A 23,558-nucleotide genomic window follows, 5' to 3' on the forward strand; every position below is an offset into this window, starting at 1 on the left:
TTAAAGATTAATATTATCAATAATAATTTAATTTATTAGAATATTATTACATATTAAATGATAATAATGAAAATTATATGTTTACAGGCCTCGGATTATATGACTTTTTCCGACTTTTTTCAAAAATACGACTTTTATCGACTTATTTTAATAAAATGCGACATTTTTTTTACATTTGAAAAAAAATGTAAATAAAATACATTTTTTAGTATAAAATGTAGATCTTCTTCAGATCTTCTTCAATTCAATTATTTAACAAATTTTGAACTAAAATGATTCTTCACTAAATTAATTATTTTTAATAATTTTAATGAAATACATCACAAATTCAATTATATCAAAATTATTTTTCAATTAAAATTTTTATGAAATTTAACAATTGTTTATAATTTAAAAAAAAAATCACAATAAAATTGAATTATTTTTTAAAAATTTCAATTCAAAATAAACTAAAATTTAATTATTACTCGAAATTTTAATTCAAAATCAATTAAAAATCCAATAATTATCCAAAATTTTCAATTTAAAATGAAATAAAATTCAATTATTTTCTAAAATTTCTATTCAAAATTAATTATCCAAATTTTCAATCAAAAATGAACTTAAATTAAATTATTATCCAAAATTTCAATTAAAATTCAATTATTTCCCAAAATTTTCAATTCAAAATGAACTGAAATTCAATTATTTTCCAAATTTAAAATCAAATAAAATTTCATTATTCTCAAAAATTTGAATTCAAAATTAATTGAATTTTCAATAATTTGAATTTAAAAGCATCTAAAATTTAATTATTTCTAAAATTTTCCATCGAAAATTTTTTTTTTGAAATTTGATAATTACAATTATAACTCTAAGGAAATTCAATTATTTTTAACTATTTTAATAATATTCTTTGAAATTTCAACCATCTGAAACCATTTTTCAATTAAAAATAATTTTCAAATTATTGTATTTTGTTCGCATTTTCTAATAAATTTTTAGTGAAATCATCTAAAATTTTAATTACAAAACACTTAAAGTTTCAATTAATTTCAAAAATCTCAATTTTAAATCTTGGAAAATTCAATTAAATTTAAAAAATGTTTTCCAAAAATTGTTTGATAAATTATTTTTAGTTCTGTAAAATTTAATAATTGTTTGAAAATTAACAATATCTTTTGAAATTTAATTATTTCTAAAAATTTCAACTTTAACCCTTCGAAAAGGATTATTATTAAAAAAAAAATTTTTTTATTTAAAAATCTGTAAAATATTTTTGTTAAAATTAAAGAAAACAAATCCACTTTTTTTGGAATATAAATCGACTGAAACGACTTTTTGTGTCTTTAAGTTGATTCGAGGCCTGTGTTTTTATAATTAATATTTAATAGGTATTCGTTGGCCCCTGGTACCTTAAAAGTAATTTTTAAAAATTAATTTTTTTCAAATTACTATCTTGTACGAAATTTCCTGGCGCATCTTTTTTCTCATCATAAATTTTTTGTATTTGTATACAATTTTTGAATCAATATACAACTTTAAGAAAAATTTCGTTGGTAAACGTTGTGTACTTCAGCTTCGTGAATTGAATTTTCGTATTTGAAATTTTAAAGAAACTTATTTCGAAATTTGGAAACACAATTATACAACTTTGGCAAAAATGAGAAAAAGAATTGTCAAAATTTGACACGTCATAAGATTACTATTCAAAAAAACACGTGAAATCAGAAAAGGCCAACCTCAAGTTAGGACAGAAGGACAGACCAAGCATTTTATTATTATATAAATAATATAATGCTCATAACTTTCTTATATACATGCATCAATTTTAAGTTTTTATTCTTCAAAATGTATGTTTTTATCTGAAATTTTCAACAATTTCATGCAAAAATTTATAAAATTAAAATTTACTATATTTTTTCTAATTTCAACGTTAAATTTTTTTTTCAAAAATAATTCAATTATCGAAAAATTTATTCAAAATTATGAAATACTTAAGTTTTTTTTAAATTGGTAATAGTAATTTTAATTATATTTTTGTTATTGAAATTTCGTAAAAATTTATTAAAAACTTTGAAAATAATTGAATTTTTAAAAAGAATTTCATTTCGTAAAATGTAAATTCGAATAAATTTAAATTCGACTAGAAAATAATTATTTTCAATATTCTTTTTGTAAAATAAAAATTATTTTTAATTACTTTTCTATTTAATGAAAATTTTAGCAAATAATATAATTTGAGAAAATAATAATACTGAAAAAATATAAAGTTTCTAAAAATGCTACTAATTATAATTTTTGAAATTTTCAATTCAAACTTTTGCTTTTAGAAGCAAAAGTTTGATTTTTAAATGATTGTCTTATTTTTTTTTTATATAATTGAAAACCTCTTGAAATATTTTCATTATAAGATCAGGGGAAAAAATTTAAATTCTGACTTGAATTCAGGGAAAAATAGAATAAAAAATTGTTGTGGCAACACTGTTTAAGTAAAAACTCTCTAATATAAAAATTCGATTATATGAAATTTCTATTAAAAAATAGGTCGAAGGATTGAAAATTCTGCTAAAAGTATATTCTAGAAAATAAAATTCTCTCAAATACAAATTCTAACAAATTAAGTTTAAGAGTTGATTCCTGCGTCTCAAAAAAAAAATTATTTTTTTCACTAATTTTCTTTTTAACATTATAGGTCCGATAAATTATGGGAGAGTTACATTAAATGGGAGACGGAGGGTAAACGATTGAGTAAAGTGACGGCAATTTATGATCGTCTATTGACAATTCCCACATGGTCAAATTCAACACATTTTGACTCATTCCAAGAATTTGTTTCGTCAAATGCACCAAATCAAATTCTCAGTGTTGACGATTTTCTCTCGTTACGTTCTGAGGTGAAATTACTCCTCAAATCAGAGGATGTTACACCCTCATCTTCAGCGGATGCACCACCAGGTGAAGAACCACCGCCACATGAAGTGCCACCCACCGATGAAGAGACAAGGGCAATTAGAGAGAAAATCATCAGTAGCCGACGTAAGATGCATAAAACTAATTTGAATGCGGTCGCTGCCAGGTGGAGTTACGAGGAAGGCGTAAGTGTATTTGCTTTTTTTTTTTTTGCTCTCTGAAAAATTATAATTAACTAACATTTTTCATAACTCGTAGTTTACAATTTTTTTTTTTTTACTTTTTCTTCAAAAAAATGCGACTTAGTAAAAACTAAATAAAAACCTATTGAAAATTTTTTTCCTAAATTTTACTATTTTTCACAAAAAATTAGTATAAATCTTTGATTTTTATGAGAATAATTTTTTCAATTTCAATATTTTCTATTTTAGACACGTGTTATTACTAAAAATATGTACTATGAAATAGTTGTAGAAATAAAAAAAATTTGTTAAATAAATACACATGTACAAATGATTAGAAAGGTAATGGAATTATTAACCATAATTTTTTAGAATTAAATAAAAATTAATAGGTAATTTTTTTTTTTAATCTAATTTTCATTTAATATATTCCTTTGATTTTTACAATTTGTCAATTAACTGCAAATTATTAAGAATTCAAAATATCAATTTTTTGGAATTTTTTCTTTAAAAATTTAATTTACAAAAAGCAAATATATTTTTATATTTTTCAGATAAAAAGACCTTACTTCCATGTGAAACCATTAGAGCGATGTCAGTTAAAAAATTGGAAGGAATATTTAGATTTTGAAATCAATGAGAAGGATTCCAACAGAATAATTATTCTTTTTGAAAGGTGTCTTATTGCATGTGCACTTTATGACGAATTTTGGATGAGGGTAAGAAATTTTTGTTTTTTTTTTGACAATTTCAAAATTGTTTCATAATTTATTCATTCAATTACAACAAAAATTAAGTGATAATAAAATGTAAATTATTTTAAAAAAATTTCTTCTAAATTTTTCAGTATACAAACAAATCAGTTTTTCGTTTGACTTAATTCAAAATTAGGTATTTTTCTCTTTTATTTATTCAGTTTTATTTTAATTCAATAATTTAGTAATAATTTTTGTTTTCTATTGACAAAAAAGTAAAAATGTTTTTTTTTGAAATCTACAGTTTGTTCGCTATTTGGAAAGTTTAAAGATCGATAATGCGGAGAAAATTCGTGATGTTTACACACGTGCCTGTACAGTTCATCATCCAAAAAAGCCAAATCTTCATCTTCAATGGGCGACTTTTGAAGAAAGTAAAGGAAATTTTGAGAAAGCCGCAGAAATTCTTGAGAATTTTGACAATGTTCTTCCAAATATGTTACAAATTGCTTATCGAAGAATTAATCTTGAGAGAAGAAGGGGAGATTTGGAAAAAGCATGCACTCTTTATGATAATTATATTGCTAACAGCAAAAATCGTACAATTGCCAATAATATTGCTGTTAAATATGCGAGATTTCTATGTAAAGTCAAAAATGACACTGACAAAGCTGTCAAAGTTTTACTTAAGGTAAAAAATTAAAAACTTTTTAAATAATTCAATATTTCATTGTGTAATTTTAAAATATGTATTTTTTAAAAATCTTCATTAAATATTTTTTAGTTTTTTAAAAATTTATTTTAATTTTATTTTTTAAAAAATTATATATTTTTTGATTTTGTAGGCTGCAGATAAGGACAAGGAAAATCCAAGATTGTATCTACAGTTAATAGATTTGGGTCTTCAGAGGAATCCAGTGGATACACAAGAAATTGTTGGCTATATGGATATGTTTATCGATAGAGAACACGCAGATTTAGAACAACGAGTTCTTTTTGCACAGAGGAAAGTTGAATTTCTCGAGGAGTTTAGTCCCGATATTCAAAAAGTTCTCAAGGCACATGAACAATTCCAAAAATGTATAAAACAAGCCAAGGAACGAAAGAAAACAAAGAACGACGACAGTAAATCGTAAGTTTTTCTAAATTCTTTATTTTTTTTTTACTATAATTTCTTTTTGTAATTAAAAAATTATTTTAAAAAATAAAATTTTTAATATTAAAATAAAATTAAAATCGAAATTAAATTTTAATTTATCCAAAATTCAATTTGATTTTAATTTAAATTTCATATTATTCAATTTTAAATCGATTCTAATTTTTATTGGTTGAAACAAAATTTATTAATTAAAATTTCAATCAAATGCAAATCCAAATCAATTGAAACTTAAAATTAACGAAATTTTAATATACATATATCTATAAAAATTAATCGATTTATGTTTCAAATTTTTCGAATATTAATTTATTTATCTCAATTTTATTTCATTTAAATTTTAAATTATCCGAATTTTAATTTATTTAAATTTTAATTGACTTAAGTTTAAAATTATTTTAAAAATTTTTAATTAATTTATGTTTAAAATTATCCGTATTTTAATTTATCTAAATTTTAATTGATTGAAGTTTTAATTTATCGGTATTTTAATTTACCCAAATTTTAAACTATTAATGGTTCATTCGAAATCTCTCTACGATCTATTTTTGTAAGTATAAAAAAAAATTTTTGTTCCGTATTTATATTGATAGTTTTATAAAGTACTTAATTAATTTTACTGTTTTTGAAATATTTCTTTTTTCTTTTTACTATTAATAAATTCTAGGAAATCAAATAAATTTGTCCATTTCGTCCAAATATTTAATATGAAAATATTCTTTAGACTTTTTCTTTCCGGATATAGTATTTTTTTTTAATAAATATATTAACGCGTTTTTTTCTTAAATACCTGAATTTAAAACATTTTTTTTTTTTTCAGTGACATGTCACCACCGAAAAAAATGAAATCTGGCGATCAATCAAATGTACCGCCACCGCCTTCAATCAGCTCACAATCTTCCTATCAATACAGCAGTGGACCAAGTGGTCCCTATCAATCGCAACAACAATTTCAAAGTGGCCAATACGGCAGTCAAAGTGGTTATCAACAGGGATACCAACAATATCCACCGCCTTCGGATCCAAATTATGCGAATTATCAAAATTGGCAATACAGCCAAGGTGGACCTCAAGCTTATGGATCATATAATCAATGGGGATCTTATAATTATTATTAAATTGATCTTCGTCATTAGTGTTCATGTCTTATCATTTATTATTCATTGTACATTCTCTGAGTTTTACATACACGCGTTTACACAGCTGATTGATATCAATCCGTCAGAAAAAGAAAAAGAAAAAAAAAAAAAAACAATCTGAATTTTCTCATCTTATTTTCATATTAAAAAAAAGACAGAGGAGAGAATAAAAAAATCCATTTTTTCCATTATTTAAAAAAAATGTGTCAGTTCAAAAAAAAAGTGTTAACGTTAAAAAAAAACGTTAAATTTTCAAGTTAATATTTTTCTTTGCAAATTTTGTTTTGTTTAATTAATTTTTTTTTGAAAGATTGGATTTTTTTCAGGATATAATATTTGCGACCTTAAAAATAGTGACGTAAAAGTATGTCTTGATTTTCGTTATCAATCAATTTTCTATATATATATATATATGAGTGAAAAAAAAGTCGTCAGTTGTTTTTAAAAGAATTGTCAATGTTTTCTTCTTTTTTTTTTTAATTTTTCCTTTTCATAAAGAACTTTGACTTGAAAAAAAAGTTTTGTTTATTTTGTGCATTCTTATATTTTTTTGCCTTTAGATAATAATTAGCATTAAAAAAATTTTTGATATAGAAGAAAAAAAGTTTTATTTTTCTCTTGGTAACAAAAAATGCTTTCAATAAAATTAACGTAACATTTTTGTGTGACAGCTTTTTAAAAAATTAGAAAAGAATTTATGAAATTATCTACTAGAGCTTTTTCAGAAAAAAAAAAAACAGTTTTTGAAGGTGAAATAAGAAATAAAAAAAAAAAATGAGAATTTTTTCCTTTATTTCTTTGTTTATTCTTAGTTTAAGAAAATAAAAATTACATTTATTACCAGGTCGATGTTTTACATATACAATTGAATAATAGATAAAAAATACTCAACAAACAAAAAAATAAAAATATATATATATATTTCGCAATAATTTCGCCTTCAATAAAACAACAAAACATTCTTGAATATTTATTTGTTCTTTCATTTTCCTGAATATCTTAACTTTTTTTTATTAGTTAATTTTTAAACGTTTGAAAAAATTAATATTTTTAATTTTCAATTAAAATTGATTACATTTTAAATTTCCCTCTGTGATTTGTTTTTCTTTTTGTGTCGTTAAAAAAAAAAAAAAAAAGAAAAAATAAATCAAAGAGGGAAATTTTGCAGACTAAGACTTTTTTTTTATAAAATCAGTCTTTATGTCTGAAAAACAAAAGATTTTTCGAAATTCGAAAATAAAAATAAAAATCGACATTTCATGTCGTTTTTTTTTTATACAATCAACGTGTTTTGCAAAATTTGATTTTTTTTTACAAATATATTAATATTAACAATCTCTGGTTAAGAATTAGAGAGCTGACTATGACTACAAATTTCTTTTTTTTTTCAATTTCTTTTTTTTTTTATAATAAAAAATTCTATTGATTATTTTGTCATTAGAGAGACAAGTATCTTCTCATAAATAGCTTATTGAGAAATTCTTGTAAGCATTTTGTGAGTAGAAAAAAAAATAATAATTACTCGATACAATCACACATTGTTATTGTTAAAATGATATATGTGTGACTTCAGTTTTTTTTTTTGTTCTTTTTTTCTCTTTACAAGTAAATAAAGATTTTGTTTTTCTTTTATTCTGAGATTCTTATTTTTTTAGGTGACTATTGAACTAGACGCCATTTGATTTAATCCACAGGTACTTCCTCCACGATAAACTCGATAATATCCTTTTTCTCCCCATCGTGGTCCCCAACTATTTTTTATTTTCCAATAAGGAAGTGTCTTCTTAAAAATTGGATATGCTAAAATGAAAAATTTATTTTTATTACATCATTACAAGCCTCGGATTATACGACTTTTCATGACTTTTTTTTCAAAAATACGACTTTTTTCGACTTATTTTACTAAAATGCGACTTTTTCGACTTTTTTTTTACTTTTTTTTTTAACAAAATTTTTTAAACAAAATACGTATTTTTTATTATACATTACATTACATTACATTACCAAATTTTTAACTAAAATTCATCTCTAAATTAATTATTTTAAATAATTTGAATGAAATTCTTTACAAATTCAATTATCTTAAACTCTTTTCAATTCAATTATTTTTAAAAAAGGTTATCTAAAATTATTTGATAAATTATTTTCAATTCTGTAAAATTATACAAAATCTTTTGAAATTCAATTATTTCTAAAAATTTCAACTGTGACTCTTTCCAAATTCAATTATTATTTTTAATAATTTGAATATTTCTTTCCAAATTCAATTATTATTTTTAATAATTTGAATATTTCTAGAAAATTTCAATTATTATTTTTAATAATTTTAATATTTCTTGAAAAATTCAATTTTTATTTTTAATAATTTGAATATTTCTTTAAAAATTCATTTATTTAAGAAAGCTTCAACTTAATTATTTTCTGAAATTTTTTTTGACCATTAAAACTAAAATCTATGCAAAAATTTTAAATTCAAATTATTTGCATAAATCAGACTGTTAAAAAAATTTTAAATAGAACTTTAAATTTTTTTTAAATTTGTCCTACTTAATTAAAATTTTGAAAATTTGTCTTAGTTCGGTTTTGAAATATTCAAAATAAATTTTCTTGATAATATTTTTGTAGAAATATTCTTATTAAGAAATGAAAAAATAAATTAAATAATATAAAAGAACATTAGATATTTAAAGTAAAATATTTATTAACTAATTAAATTCAATTAAATTTAAAAAAAAGGCTTTTACGCCTTTTTTTGGAAATTTTCGAATTTTGTTCTTTTTATCAAATGTGAATTCTATTTTTAAAAAATGGTGATAAATGAAAATTATGTTAAACAAACATTGTATAAAGAGCAATTAAAATTCTTTAAAAAAATTCAATTACATATTTTCAAAAGTTTTAATGAAATATTCTTTTTTTAAATTCTATTATTTTCAAAGCTTTCAATCAAATTTTACTAAATTTAAATTACTTACAATTCTTCTAATTCAATATAAATTCGAAAATTCAATTATTTTCAAAAATATAATTTACATTATTATTATTTTTTTTAAAAAAAAACTTAATTATTTCATAATTTTGAATAAATTCTTCGATAATTTAATTAGTTTTCAAATTTTCAGTTTAAAATCATTCAAAAATAGAAAAAATCAATATTTTTAATTGCAACTCATTGTAAATTTTCAATTGAAAATCTTTTAAAATTTAATCATTAACAAAAAATTTAACTGCTAAACTTCGAAAATTTAATTAATTAAAAAAATTTTAACATAAATTCTTCGATCTTTAAATTATTTGCAGAAAGTCTTAATTAAAAATTTTCTAAAATTTAAAATTATTGTCTGAAATTTGTCTAAAAAAATTCAAAAGTATTAACTTACAAAAAATTTGAATCTTTAATTTCCATAAATTCAATTTAAAAAAATATAGTAAATCTCTTTAAAAATTTAATATTATTTTGATATACTTAAAAAATTGTAATTAATTAACAAAATTTTAACAAAAATTCTTTGAAATTTCAATTATTTGCAAAAATTTTATAAAAATCAATTATTGTTAATTTGTAAAATAATCTACAACGATTCAATTTTACAAAAAATTTCAATTTCAAATTTTTTGTAATACAATTATTTCTAAAAATCTTAATTAATCGAAAATTTAAGTATTTATAAATTTTTATCCAAAATTCTTCGCTAAATCAATAATTTTTCAAAAATTTAATTAATGTCTGAAATTTATTTTTTTAAAAAATATTCAATTAATAAAAATACTGTTTTGTAAATATTTTCTTAAATAAAATTTCGATAAAAGAACAATTTTTTTTTAAATAAAAATGATTTTTTATGAATATTTTGCTAGACATGTAAATTCTGTTCAATATTTTATTATTTTATAATTAATTAAAAAATACATAATAAAAATATTTAAATGAAAATCTTTTTTCAAGAATAAAAATTGTGCAAAAAAAAACAATAGAATTTTTTTTCTAATTTTTTTTTTTTTAATAAACTTTTTCATTATCTTGACATTTTTCACATATTTAAAAAAATAGTGATGGAATATTTAAGAAAAAAAATACTAGCTTACAGAGGCACATATTTTTCATTTATACAAAAATTTTTTAATTTATAGGCATCTTTGATAAAAAAAAAAGAATTTATAATGAAAAATTGATATGTATTTGCGTGAAAATTAGAATGTACAGGTTTTCAAGGTCATTAGTTACGAATCTATATAGTCAAAACAAAGAAATACCAAAGCTTCTACGTAAATTATTTTAATTTACTACAAATTTGTAATTAGCGACCTCGATAAATCACATTTGGTTTGACATTCTAAAATTTTTTTTAAATATTCATAAAAATGAAATTTTGTTTTATTTCAAAAAAAGATGAGAATCAAGTTTAAGAAGTTGTTATAGGTCAAAAAATCGTTTTTTTGGAATTATAAAAAAAAAGTAGAGAATTTTTTTCAACTTTTTAATATTCCAAAACTCAAAAGTTCTTTTAAATATTTGGTTCAATAATATTATAAAATGTTTAAAAATTTTTTTTTTATAAATCTGTTTAAATTTAAAAATGTTTTAAATAATGTCAATTATTATATAAAATCATTTAGAAATAATTTTAATTAATTAATAAAAAATTAATTGTATATGTTGTACAAAAATCTATAATAAATTGTCATACTTGTTTAAATTAAATGAAATGTTCATTTTTCGGATGGAAAATTAAACTAAAAATTTTATACATAAAATAGAAAGAAAAAAAAGTCATTTTATTTCTTATTTATATTTCAAATTGTCTTGTCTTTTCTTCAACCACAGATAAGACTAAATATAGAATAAAATAAGTAAGGCGACTAATACGGGACATTTTTTTTATTTAAGACAGCTAAAAATTTCTATTGCTTTTATAACTTTGACAAAACAAATTTGTTTGTTCCAATATTTTCAGGAGACGCACGAATAATGTCAAAAAATTAATTTGTTAGAATTTTTAATTCACAGAATTTTCTTTTAGCCGAATTTATTTTTATTTGTTCAAAACAATTTTTTGTTAAATTTCAGACAATAATTAAATTTTACAAAATTGAAAATAATTTATCAAATAATTTTAGATAACATTTTTTAAAAGTAATTAAATTTTCAAAGATTTAAAATTCAGATTTTTTAAATTAATTGAACTTCGCAAGTGTTTTTTAATTGAAATTTTTGTTGATGAAGAATTTATTAGAAATTATAGACAAAAATTGAATTTCAAAAGTTTTTAATTGAAAAATGCTTTTAAATAATTGAATTTTTAAAGAATATTATAAAAATCATTTAAAATCATTAAATTTTTGAAATGTTACAGTTGACATTTTTAGAAATAATTAAATTTTAGAAGGTTTTAAATTGAAATTTTGGAAAATAATAATTGAATTCAAGTGATTTTGAATTGAAATTTTTTCGTGATTTCTGTTGCTGAAGAATTTATTAAAAATTTAAGAAACAAATTGAAATTAAAAATTTTTTAATTGAAAAATCTTTTTAGATAATTGAATTTTTTTGAAGAATATTATAAAAATTATTAAAAATAATTGAATTTCAGAAGAATTATAATTAAAATTATTAAATTTCAAAAAGTTTTAGATATGAGAAATTTTAAAAGATTTTAAATTGAATTTTTTGGTAATTTTATTATACTATGTAACTAGCAAAATTAAACGCGCGCAAGCGCGACAAATTGACTATTTAATTGTTTGTTATAAAGAAATAAAAAATTAATATTATCAATAATAATTTAATTTATTAGAATATTATTACATATTAAATGATAATAATGAAAATTATATGTTTACAGGCCTCGGATTATACGACTTTTTCCGACTTTTTTCAAAAATACGAATTTTATCGACTTATTTTAATAAAATGCGACATTTTTTTTACATTTGAAAAAAAATGTAAATAAAATACATTTTTTTAGTTTAAAATGCAGATCTTCTCCAGATCTTCTTCAATTCAATTATTTAACAAATTTTGAACTAAAATGATTCTTCACTAAATTAATTATTTTTAATAATTTTAATGAAATACATCACAAATTCAATTACATCAAAATTATTTTTCAATTAAAATTAATAATAAATAAAATTATTCAATTTTTTTAATTATCTTTTAAAAATTGCAATTCAAAATAAACTAAAATTCAATTATTACCCGAAATTTTAATTCAAAATCAATTAAAAATCCAATAATTATACAAAATTTTCAATTTAAAATTTTATTTTTTACCAAGTTTTCAATTTAAAATGAACTTAAATTAAATTATTATCCAAAATTTCAAGTAAAATTCAATTATTTCCCAAAATTTTCAATTCAAAATGAACTGAAATTCAATTATTTTCCAAATTTAAAATCAAATAAAATTTCATTATTCTCAAAAATTTGAATTCAAAATTAATTGAATTTTCAATAATTTGAATTTAAAAGCATCTAAAATTTAATTATTTCTAAAATTTTCCATCCAAAATTTTTTTTTTTTTGAAATTTAATAATTTCAATTATAACTCTAAGGAAATTCAATTATTTTTAACTATTTTAATAATATTCTTTGAAAATTCAACTATCTGAAAACATTTTTCAATTAAAAATGATTTTCAAATTATTGTATTGTGTCCGCATTTTCTAATAAATTTTTAGTGAAATCATCTAAAATTTTAATTACAAAACACTTAAAGTTTCAATTAATTTCAAAAATCTCAATTTTAAATCTTTGAAAATTCAATTAAATTTAAAAAATGTTTTCCAAAAATTGTTTGATAAATTATTTTTAGTTCTGTAAAATTAAATAATTGTTTGAAAATTAACAATATCTTTTGAAATTTCATTATTTCTAAAAATTTCAACTTTAACCCTTCGAAAAGGATTATTATTAAAAAAAAAAAATTTTTATTTAAAAATCTGTAAAATATTTTTGTTAAAAGAAAAAACAAATCCACTTTTTTTTGGAATATAAGTCGACTAAAACGACTTTTTGTGTCTTTAAGTTGATTCGAGGCCTGTGTTTTTATAATTAATATTTAATAGGTATTCGTTGGCCCCTGGTACCTTAAAAATTAATTTTTAAAAATAAATTTTTTTTAAATTACTATCTTGTATGAAATTTCCTAGCGCATCTTTTTTCTCATCATAAATTTTTTGTATTTGTATAGAATTTTTGAATCAATATACAACTTTAAAAAAAATTTCGTTGTTAAACGTTGTGTACTTCAGCTTCGTGAATTGAATTTTCGAATTTGGAATTTTAAAGAAACTTATTCCGAAATTTGGAAACACAATTATACAACTTTGGCAAAAATGAGAAAAAGAATTGTCAAAATTTGACACGTCATAAGATTACTATTCAAAAAAACACGTGAAATCAGAAAAGGCCAACTTTAAGTTAGGACAGAAGGACAGACCAAGCATTTTATTATTTATTATATAATAATTGTAAACAATTGTTGAATTTCATAAAATTTTTAATTGAAAAGTAATTTAAGATAATTGAACTTCTGAAAAATTTCATTAAAATTATTAAAAATAATTAATTCAGAGAAAAAATTGTTAAATAATTGAAATAAAAATCTGCACTATAAACTAAAATAGACGTAGGTATTTAAAGAAAAAAGAATTGTAAAAAAATGTAAAAAAAAAGTTGAAAAAGTCGCATTTTTTATTTAAATAAGTCGAAAATAGTCGATTTTTATTAAAATAAGTCAAAAATGTAAAATCTATTTAAGAAATTCTGATTCAATTTTATTCATATAAAAAAACACAAAAATTACAAATAATATTCAATGGATGAAAAATTAAATTATTATTTGAATAAATTTGAAATATTAGAAAAAATAAAAATTAATGGAAATAAATTTTTTCCAAAAAAAAAAAATTAGGCTAAGAAAGCAAAAAAAAAAAAAAAATAAAAACTTACTGTGTACTCCATAGCCAACAATGAGAACTCCATGATCCAAATTTGTAGGATTGCACAAGAATTTCGGAGGATGTGAAATTCCGCCCATGTAAAATTGCATTGCATTAGCATTTATTCCAATTGCAATTGGTCCATTTTTAACGAGCCACTGCGCCATTTGTGTCTCATTTGATGTAATATTCACCGCTGACGATACTTGAACTTTGGCCTTGGTTTGTTTAAAATGACATTGTTCAACCTCCGCATCATAAGGATAATCACTTTCAAGTTCCAAACCACCCAACGATTCAATTGCTCTGTACGCCGAATCAGGTAATCCACCATTACAACCCTCATCCAATTTATCGCAATCCAATAATTCTTGTTCCGATAGGGACATTAATTTTCCATATTTTATTGCATATTGTCCCTCAATATTGCCCGTTACAGCAAATGCCCAACATGAACCACATGAACCTTGATCTTTAACTTCAGTAACAACACCCTTTGTCGTCCAATCAAATTCATTTGGTAATTCAATATCCGGTATTTTTGCCATTGGATAGGGAATTTCATTTTCCTGCTGTAAATCAGTTCTAAAACCTAAATGCGAAGAAGTAAATTCCTCGTGACTTAAATCGGCAAACATTGTCACTCCATATTCACCAGTTCCTTGTTCTTCTTTTCTTAGTTGTTCAATTGTTTTTAAATTTTTCTGAAAAATTTCATAACGATTTTCTTTCTCTTCATTGTTTGTGTAAACTTTTTGAAATTTATCAACAAAATTTTTAAATAATTCTCTCGACTCTCCATCTTTATTATTTGTTATTTCTTGCCATTGTTTCAACATTTTTTGCTGATAATTTTGTCCCCGTAGATTTCTTTTTTTCATTTCATGTTTACAATTAACAGTAACTTTTGGTTCATCATTATCCTCCCATGGTTTTGACCAAATTTCAATAAAACACACTTCAGATTCTCCATTTGTTTTTAGAAGACAATTTTCTTTTATTCCCTTTGCACAATTACTTTCGCCAAATTTTACTTTCATTTTATAGAGTATACCAGCAACAACTTGACTACTTGCACTCAATACTTCAACAATAAGTGGTTCATAAGATTTTTCTAAATTTTTCGAATATTCTTTGAGTGCAAAATTTGCATATTTTTTTATCTCCGGATCGTTTACATCTTTTTCATGTGGTGCACCGGGCATTATTTTTTTCTCAACATTTGCCGATCGTTTATTTCTTCCATTACATTCGTACGTTATTTGTGGTTCTTCATTTTTTAACCATGGTTTATGCCAAACTTTCAAAAGACATTCCTCTAATTCGCCATTTGTTTTTGCGAGACAATTTTCTTTTATTCCACGTGCACAATTACTCTCGCCAAATGTTACTTTAATTTTATATAATTTACCCGAGACAATTTGTACACTCGCATCATTTATATTAACAACAATTGGTTCATATTCTTTTTTCAAATTCTCCGAATAATTATTTAAAGCCATATTAACAAATCTCTTAACATCAGGATCGTTAACATCAATTTTTTTATGTCCACCCAAATTTTCACTACGTCGGCGTCTATTTTTAATTTCATCAAAACATTCGGATTGAATTATTTTTAAATTATTCAAAGAATTCTTTTCATCAATTGATAATATTAATTTACAAATTTTAATTGGATAAACAATATCCTGAAGACATGTACGCTCTTCAGAAAAATCCATTTCACCTTCATTACAATTTGTTCTAGCGACTTTTAATTTTAAATAATAATCACCATTATTTTTTTTCTCTTTTTTTATATCGAGAACTTTCATAACAACCTCCTTCATTGAATCTGAATCCTCATCGTCCAATATTGTAATTGCTTTTCTTGCCAATTTTTTTCCCAATAAATCATCATGAACATTTATTAAATCACTTTTTGTTTCTCGTCTCACGCGAATTGATTCGGGTAATATTTCTTCATTGGGAATTTTTACCGATTTTATTGTTTCCTCCTGAACTGGAATACGATCATCTTTTGGCGTTGATATTTCCCTTATAGGTACATCAAAATCCTCTAAAAATACATCGAATTCTTTTTGTTTATCAACAAAACCCTTTGGTTTCTCGAGATCGGAATCTTTTTTTAGTTGTATCTTTTTTTGTGGTTCCTCTACATAATCGCGTTCATTTGTCAAATTTAAAATTGGCGATTCAAAATACTGATCAATCATTGTTTCATAAGTACTATATTTACCCTCTTGAGCGACTTGATCATAAAATTCTGTCTTCATATCATCATCGACATCACGATTTGTTGATTCAGGAATTTCAGTCACTGTATTTGGACCAACACTTGCGTCCAATTCATTTTCAAGTGTTGTTCCAGTGCAATTATTTTTTGTTATTCTAAGACTATTTTTTTGCCATGGTTTCTCTTCCAATGTCACATGACATGTTTTTATTGGTGTATTCAAATGTAAATCACATTGTGAACGTTCAACATGACTTGATTTTAAACAATTGGTTTCGCCAATTTCATGAAGAATTTCATAACGAACAACATTTGCATTTGGTGGCACTGAACGTGTTACACGTAAAATTTGAATCACTTTATATTTATATTCACCGGCCAATGAATTGTCCATTGAATTGACAATTTTTTCACTAAATGCCGAAAGACCCGGAAGATTTGGATTAAGATTATAGGGACATCCGGGACAATAATGTGATGTTGAGGCGGGAACTGCAATAAATGGACGATCATTGTGATCGGCTGATGTTTGAATTTCATGATCTAGTCGTAAATTTTCATCTATTTGTTTCTCGAGTGATTCGATCATTTCTTGATCTTTTGTTGGTGTTTCGAAATTTGTTGATAATTCCGGTGGTACATAGGGATTGAGATTTAAACAGAGAATTGATGATTGATTGATGATGGTGGATCCTTGATCGTCTTGTTTTATTTGAACGGAACATGTTTCTGGAGCACATGTTTCTTCTTTACAAATTGGATCGAGCTTCAGTGAAAGATGATAAATTATAAAGGGCGGCTCAAACTGTAATAGAATATATATTTATAAGAATTATTGCACGATTTTGTTTTTGATTTCTTATATGTATTTATAAAAATATAAGTCAAATTAATTTTTTTAAAAATAATTGTCCAAAAGGATTTAAATTTTTTCTCATTTTTTCAAAAATTCAAACTTCTGGACAAAAAAAAAAAAAAAAAAACTATTCTAAAACGTCTAAATTTAAAAATTAAAAAAAATATATCAGGCAGAATTGTGTTTTTTTGTGCACAAATTCATTTTTTTTTTGAAAAACTCAAAATTCCGGGCACAATTATTAAAACAAAAACAATTTAAAAACGTCTAAAAATAAAATTTTTAAAAGAAAGAAAACAAATATTGTACTTGACTTGAGCTTTTTTGTCTACAAATTCATTTTTTGAAAAATTTAAAATTCCGGGCAAAAAAATTAGAAAAAATTTTTAAAACGTTTAAAATTTTTAGCAAAAAAATAAATTATGCTACATTTTTCTCGACTTGTGCTCATTTGTGCAAAAATTCATTTTTTGAACAACTCAAAATTCCGGGCAAAAAGGTTAAAAAAAAAAACATTTTTATAAAGTCGAAAAATGAAATTTACCAAAAAAATTAATTTTGTACTGAATTCTGCTCTTTTGTGTGAAAATTCATTTTTTGAAAAATTCAAAATTTCCGGGCAGAAAAATTAGAAAACACTTCAAAAGCATTTAAAATAAAAATTAAAAGAAAAAGGAAAACAAATATTAATCTCGACTTGTGCTCATTTGTGCACAAATTTAAATTTGTAAAATTTTTGAAAAATTCAAAATTCCGGGCAAAAAAATTAAAAAACAATTTTAAAACGTCAAAAAGTTAAATTTACCAAAAAAAAATTAATATGGGGCTGAATTTGTGCTCGACTCTTATACACTGGTGTGTAAAAATTCATTTCATGAAAAATTCAAAATTCCGGGCAGAAAAATTAAAAACAATTTTTTAAACGATTAAAATTCCGGGGCAAAAAGTTAAAAAAAAAACATTTTTAAAACGTTCAAAAATAAAATTTACCAAAAAAATAAATTTTATGCTGAATTTGTTCTGAATTCTGCTCTTTAGTACAAAAATTCGTTACTTGAAAAATTCAAAATTTCCGGCAGAAAAATTTAAAAACAAACATTTCAAAAACGTCTAAAATAAAAATTTTAAAAAAAGAAACAAATATTGTACTTGACTTGTGATCATTTGTGTATAAATTTTAATTTGCAAAATTTTTGAAAAACTCCACATTCTGGGCAGAAAAATTAAAAAATATTTTTAAAACACTTAAAATAAATTTTTCAAAAAACAAATATTGTGCTAAATTATGATCGAATTGTGTGCTCTTTTGTGCAAAAATTCATTTTTCTGAAAAACTTAAAATTCCGGGCAAAAAAACCAAAAAAAAACATAATTTTTATAATATAAAAATTGGAATTTCCAAAATACAAATATTGTGTTGAATTTTTTCCTCTTTTCTGTGCACAAATTCATTTTTTGAAAAACTAAAAAAATTCCGGGCAAATAAGTTTAAAAAACATTTTTAAAACGTCTAAAAATTTAAGGCAAAAATTTTTTTTTTTAATTTTTTTTTTTAAATTGCAAAATTCTCTAAATAAGACAATTGGGCACAGTATTAGTTTTTTTGTTAAAAATTTTTATTTTAGACATTTTAAAAATTTTTTTTTTAAATTTTGCCCGGAATTTTGAGTTTTTTAAAAATGAATTTGTGAACAAAAATAAGCACAATTCAGCACAATATATTTTTATTTTGGAAATTTTAACTTTTTATATTTAAAAATAATTTTTTGGTTTTTTTTTACCAGATTTTTTAGTTATTCAAAAAATGAATTTTAGCACAAATTATATTCCACTGTTAAAAAATTGTAATTTTTATTAAAATATAACATTTAATGGTTAAAAATTAAATTTAAAGATTCAAAATTTTATATTATAAAATATTAATTTCTGTATTTAAAAATAAATTTATAAATTATTAATATTTAAACTTTTTTTTATTTTTTAATGTTGTAGTAATTTTGAAAAAATTTATAGAAAAAAGATTTATTTCGTTCATTTGAAAGTATTAAAAAAAGTATTTTTCTCTATAAAAAAACAATTTTTCTGCTAATTTCAATACATAATATAAAAATTTAAAATTTAAAAAAAATGACGTTTTGTCTTAAATTTGAAAATGAACAATTTTTTCACTAAATTAGAGAAAATTTGTATTAAATTTTTGTGAACATATTTTTTTTTGTATTCATTTTACATTCTTTAGAGATAATATGCATTAAATTAGCATCACGAGAAGATTCTACAAAGAATTCATTTTTATGAAATATTTTATTTAATTTTTCTTATGAATCAGACACTTAAATATTGATAAGACATAAAAAGTATATAAATATGTTATTCATTCAAAAATGAGGAACTAAACTTTTCTGTATAAAATCAAACATTTGCATTTAAATGTCTAATTTTGTTTTAAAACAAATTTTTGAAATAAAAAATAATTTTAATTTTATTTTCATCTTTAAAAAAATGTGTTAATTTCTTGATATCAATGTGCGTCATATTAATTGCCTCTCTTCTACTTTAAATTCTATTGCATATTTAATTTTACAAATGAAATTTTTGATTTAAAAAAAAAAAAAATTTTTTCCTATTTAATACTAAAATCAAATAATTATTGTTGATTGAAATACAATCCTTAGAATATAACAAAAGCAAAAAAAGAAAACTCTAACAATTGAATTAAAATAAAAAATTTTTTTTTTAAATCGATTTCTTGAATTTTAGTAATTTTTTTTTTATCGAAATAGAAATATCAAGGCCTTAGAAAGTTAGTGCGTAAATTTGTGAATTTCTATTGACAAAAAAATCTAATCTTTGAATAAATAATTAGCTTACTCAAGCAATTCTAGTTTCTTTTTTTATCGTTTAATAATTAAAAAATATAAATCATTGATAACCCCCATTTATTTAAATCGTATTTTATCAGTAATTGATTTCTTATAACTCTGGCAATACAAACAAAGTTTATTGAGAATTATCCACAATAACAGGAAAATTAATTTCAGAAATAAATACAGTTTTTTTTAGATTTTTGAAATTCAAAACTATTCTTAATTTACAAAATTTGATTCAAATTGTTTGTCATATATGTTTATAATAATTATATAATTATTAAAATTGGATAATAATTTTAGATTACATTTTTATTATATTACGTTTTTCTTCTTGGTGTAAATAAAATTTAAAACGTAATGTAAGATTTTTATGTAACAGGAAAAAAAAATAAATTTAAAAGAAAAATGACTCGTTTTTATGTTATAAGAAATGAATATAATTAAATTACAATGAAAAGAAGAAAATTTAATTAACGTAGAGTAAAGCGGAAGTTAAAAGCAACGTTTTTTTTTATAAATAAAACATGCTTACAACTGCTTTTAACGACAGTTTATAAATTAATTGATTACCATATTTTTTTTTTAATATTACTTTATTTGTAAAAGATTTACCATCCGTTTATAATTCTATAAATAAATTAATTAAATTTATAATTTAGTTATAATTAGATGAAAAACAAAATTTCATTTATAAGAATATTATTACATATTAAATAATAATAATAATAATGAAAATTATATGTTTACAGGCCTCGGATTATACGACTTTTTCCGACTTTTTTCAAAAATAAGACTTTTATCGACTTATTTTAATAAAATGCGACATTTTTTTTACATTTGAAAAAAATGTAAATAAAATAAATTTTTTTAGTATAAAATGTAGATCTTCAGATCTTCTTCAATTCAATTATTTAACAGATTTTGAACTAAAATGATTCTTCACTAAATTAATTATTTTTAATAATTTTAATTAAATACATCAAAATTATTTTTCAATTAAAATTTTTATGAAATTTAACAATTGTTGATAATTTCACAATAAAATTGCATTATTTTTTAAAAATTTCAATTCAAAATAAACTAAAATTCAATTGTTACCCGAAATTTTAATTCAAAATCAATAAAAAATCCAATAATTATCCAAAATTTTCAATTTAAAATTGAATTATTTACCAAGTTTTCAATTTAAAATGAAATAAAATTCAATTATTTTCTAAAATTTCTATTCAAAATTAATTATCCAAATTTTCAATCAATAATGAACTTCAATTAAATTATTATCCAAAATTTCAATTAAAATTCAATTATTTCCCAAAATTTTCAATTCAAAATGAACTGAAATTCAATTATTTTCCAAATTTAAAATCAAATAAAATTTAATTATTCTCAAAAATTTGAATTCAAAATTAATTGAATTTTCAATAATTTGAATTTAAAAGCATCGAAAATTTAATTATTTCTAAAATTTTCCATCCAAAAATTTTTTTTTTGAAATTTAATTATTTCTAAAAATTTCAACTTTAACCCTTCGAAAAGGATTATTATTAAAAAAAAATTTTTATTTAAAAATCAAAATTTCAAATGAACGAAAAATGATTGTTTATCACTTTTTTAACTTCAAATTTTATTATAAAATATTGTTTTTTGTATATTAAAAAATAAATTAACAGTTTATTAAATGTTTAATTAACTTTTTTTATTTTTCCTTTGTAATTGTAATTTTTAAACAATTTATGAAGGAAAAAAATGATTTTTTAATTAAAAACTTTAAGCACATTGAAAATGACAAGAAAATAATATTACAAAAAAACAAAATAATAATAATAATAATAATAATAATAATAATAATAATAAACAATAAATAATAATTGTAATAATAATAATAGAAAACCAATAGAACAAAAGCAAAATTTCAAGTTACTTTTAAAATTTAGAATGGATTTTATTTTTTTTGTTTTCAATTAAAAAATGATAATTCTTATAAATGTCATTTTATGAGTGTCAAAAAAATGAGTATAATTTATATCGAATAATAGCGCACGATAAGCAAAATTGTGAATTTAAAATGATTCTTTGTCCCTGACATACTTGACTAAATTCATTATTTATTTTAATTTCATCTCCAATCTAATTGCAAGCATTTCATTAAAATATAATCTTTAACGAACATATTACATTTTATTCTATGCAATATAAACATATTTAATTAATGAAATATTCATATATAAAATTAAAATTTAGAACATATGAAAAATTAAATAATTATCTATATATTTATTTATTTCAATTTGTTAATAGTCAATAAAATTTTTTAATTCAATTCAAAGTAATTTGAATAAAATTATAAATAAAATAATAAAAAATAAATATTGTCAAATATTATTATTATTATTATATAAATAAAATATTAATATTTATTATACATTATTATTTTATCATTAATGTAATTTATTTTGATATAATACTTAGTTTAAAATTTATGTAAATAAAGAGAATTTTTTTTTTCTTTTTTTGTTATTAAATCATCGAGAAAAAGAAAAGTTTAATTAATTTTTTTCTTAAACAAAAACACAAATATCTTTTATTCAATTGTTTTGTTTGATTATTATTTTCCTTAAAAATAAATGTGACTAACTCATGACAAAAACATTGTTTCATTTATATAAATAGACAAATTCGAAATTGCAATTAAATTTTCTTTAAATATTAGAAAATAAATTGTAATAATACACAAAAAAATTTAATAATTAATAAATTAATTTAATGTGAAATAAGAATTTAATAAAGTATTTTACAAAATAATAATCAAATTGTAATAAATTAAAAATTAAAAAATAAATCCATTATAAAAAATTACAAAAACTTTTTGCAATTGCGCAGCTAACAAAACATCATAGCTCCATATCAATTCATATAAAGAAAGAAAACAAATTCAATTTCTCTTAAAAAAAAAAAAATAAATTAGCCTATTTTTTCAAATTTTATAATCAATAAAGAATAAATTAATAAATATTAAGAATTCATTTGTGAACCATATAAAATTAAAATTGCATTTAGAAAAAAATTGAAAAACTAAACACATTTTTTATCGCATCTTATTTGTTTTGAAGGTTATGTTTATATATTTATATTAACAGGAAATAAATAACATAATTTATCACTTACAGTTTTTTGAGCATTTATGAGCTCAGCTTTTTTGTAAACACGATGATTGGGTGAATTTTCATTTAATGTAGTCAAAGCACTTTCAACAAGTAAATCGGAAATACTTGATAATGGAACATTGGCAGGTGTCGATAATATGCCTTGAAATAAGAGGAAAACATAGAAAAATATTAAATACATGAAATTCCGCAGAGCGGACATTTTTTTTCTGTTTTCCCACCCACAGACAAGTGACAACTGAACTGTTAACTGTAAAACGAACAAAAACGAAATGTGTGTATGCTGATAAAATAAAAACGCTGTGTATGTCTATTTCACCAGATGTCTGGCGAAATAAGCCGAGTGAATTAGTTCGCCAGTCACGTGATTGGCGATTTAAGAGAAGCAGACTATCCTAGCACAAAATAATGTTTGCAGGA

At 21.2% G+C, this 23,558-nt stretch overlaps 2 protein-coding genes across 2 annotated transcripts in view; one reads left to right on the forward strand and one right to left on the reverse strand.

The window, feature by feature from the left end:
* The window catches only part of LOC127284944 (pre-mRNA-processing factor 39), a 38,095-nt gene extending 32,035 nt beyond the window's left edge, over positions 1-6,060 (forward strand). The window contains exons 9-13 of the mRNA XM_051310669.1: positions 2,675-3,077; positions 3,629-3,793; positions 4,074-4,460; positions 4,615-4,901; positions 5,746-6,060. Coding sequence (XP_051166626.1) covers positions 2,675-3,077; positions 3,629-3,793; positions 4,074-4,460; positions 4,615-4,901; positions 5,746-6,043 — 1,540 coding nt within the window. The 3' untranslated portion in view covers positions 6,044-6,060. The remainder of the gene's footprint in view (positions 1-2,674; positions 3,078-3,628; positions 3,794-4,073; positions 4,461-4,614; positions 4,902-5,745) is intronic.
* Positions 6,061-6,523: 463 nt separating this feature from the next.
* LOC127284941 (uncharacterized) lies at positions 6,524-23,478 on the reverse strand. Its single transcript, XM_051310668.1, has 3 exons — positions 23,140-23,478; positions 14,020-17,053; positions 6,524-7,864 (listed from the first exon to the last, which is right to left on the reverse strand). Exons 1-3 carry the CDS (start codon positions 23,338-23,340, stop codon positions 7,716-7,718), a joined length of 3,384 nt encoding a protein of 1,127 aa, XP_051166625.1. The 5' UTR covers positions 23,341-23,478; the 3' UTR covers positions 6,524-7,715.
* Between the last annotated feature and the right edge of the window lie 80 nt (positions 23,479-23,558).

This window comes from Leptopilina boulardi, unplaced genomic scaffold (genome assembly GCF_019393585.1).
Source record: "Leptopilina boulardi isolate dan_hultmark-lab unplaced genomic scaffold, ZJU_Lbou_2.1 LbouV2_327, whole genome shotgun sequence".
NCBI lineage: Eukaryota > Metazoa > Arthropoda > Insecta > Hymenoptera > Figitidae > Leptopilina > Leptopilina boulardi.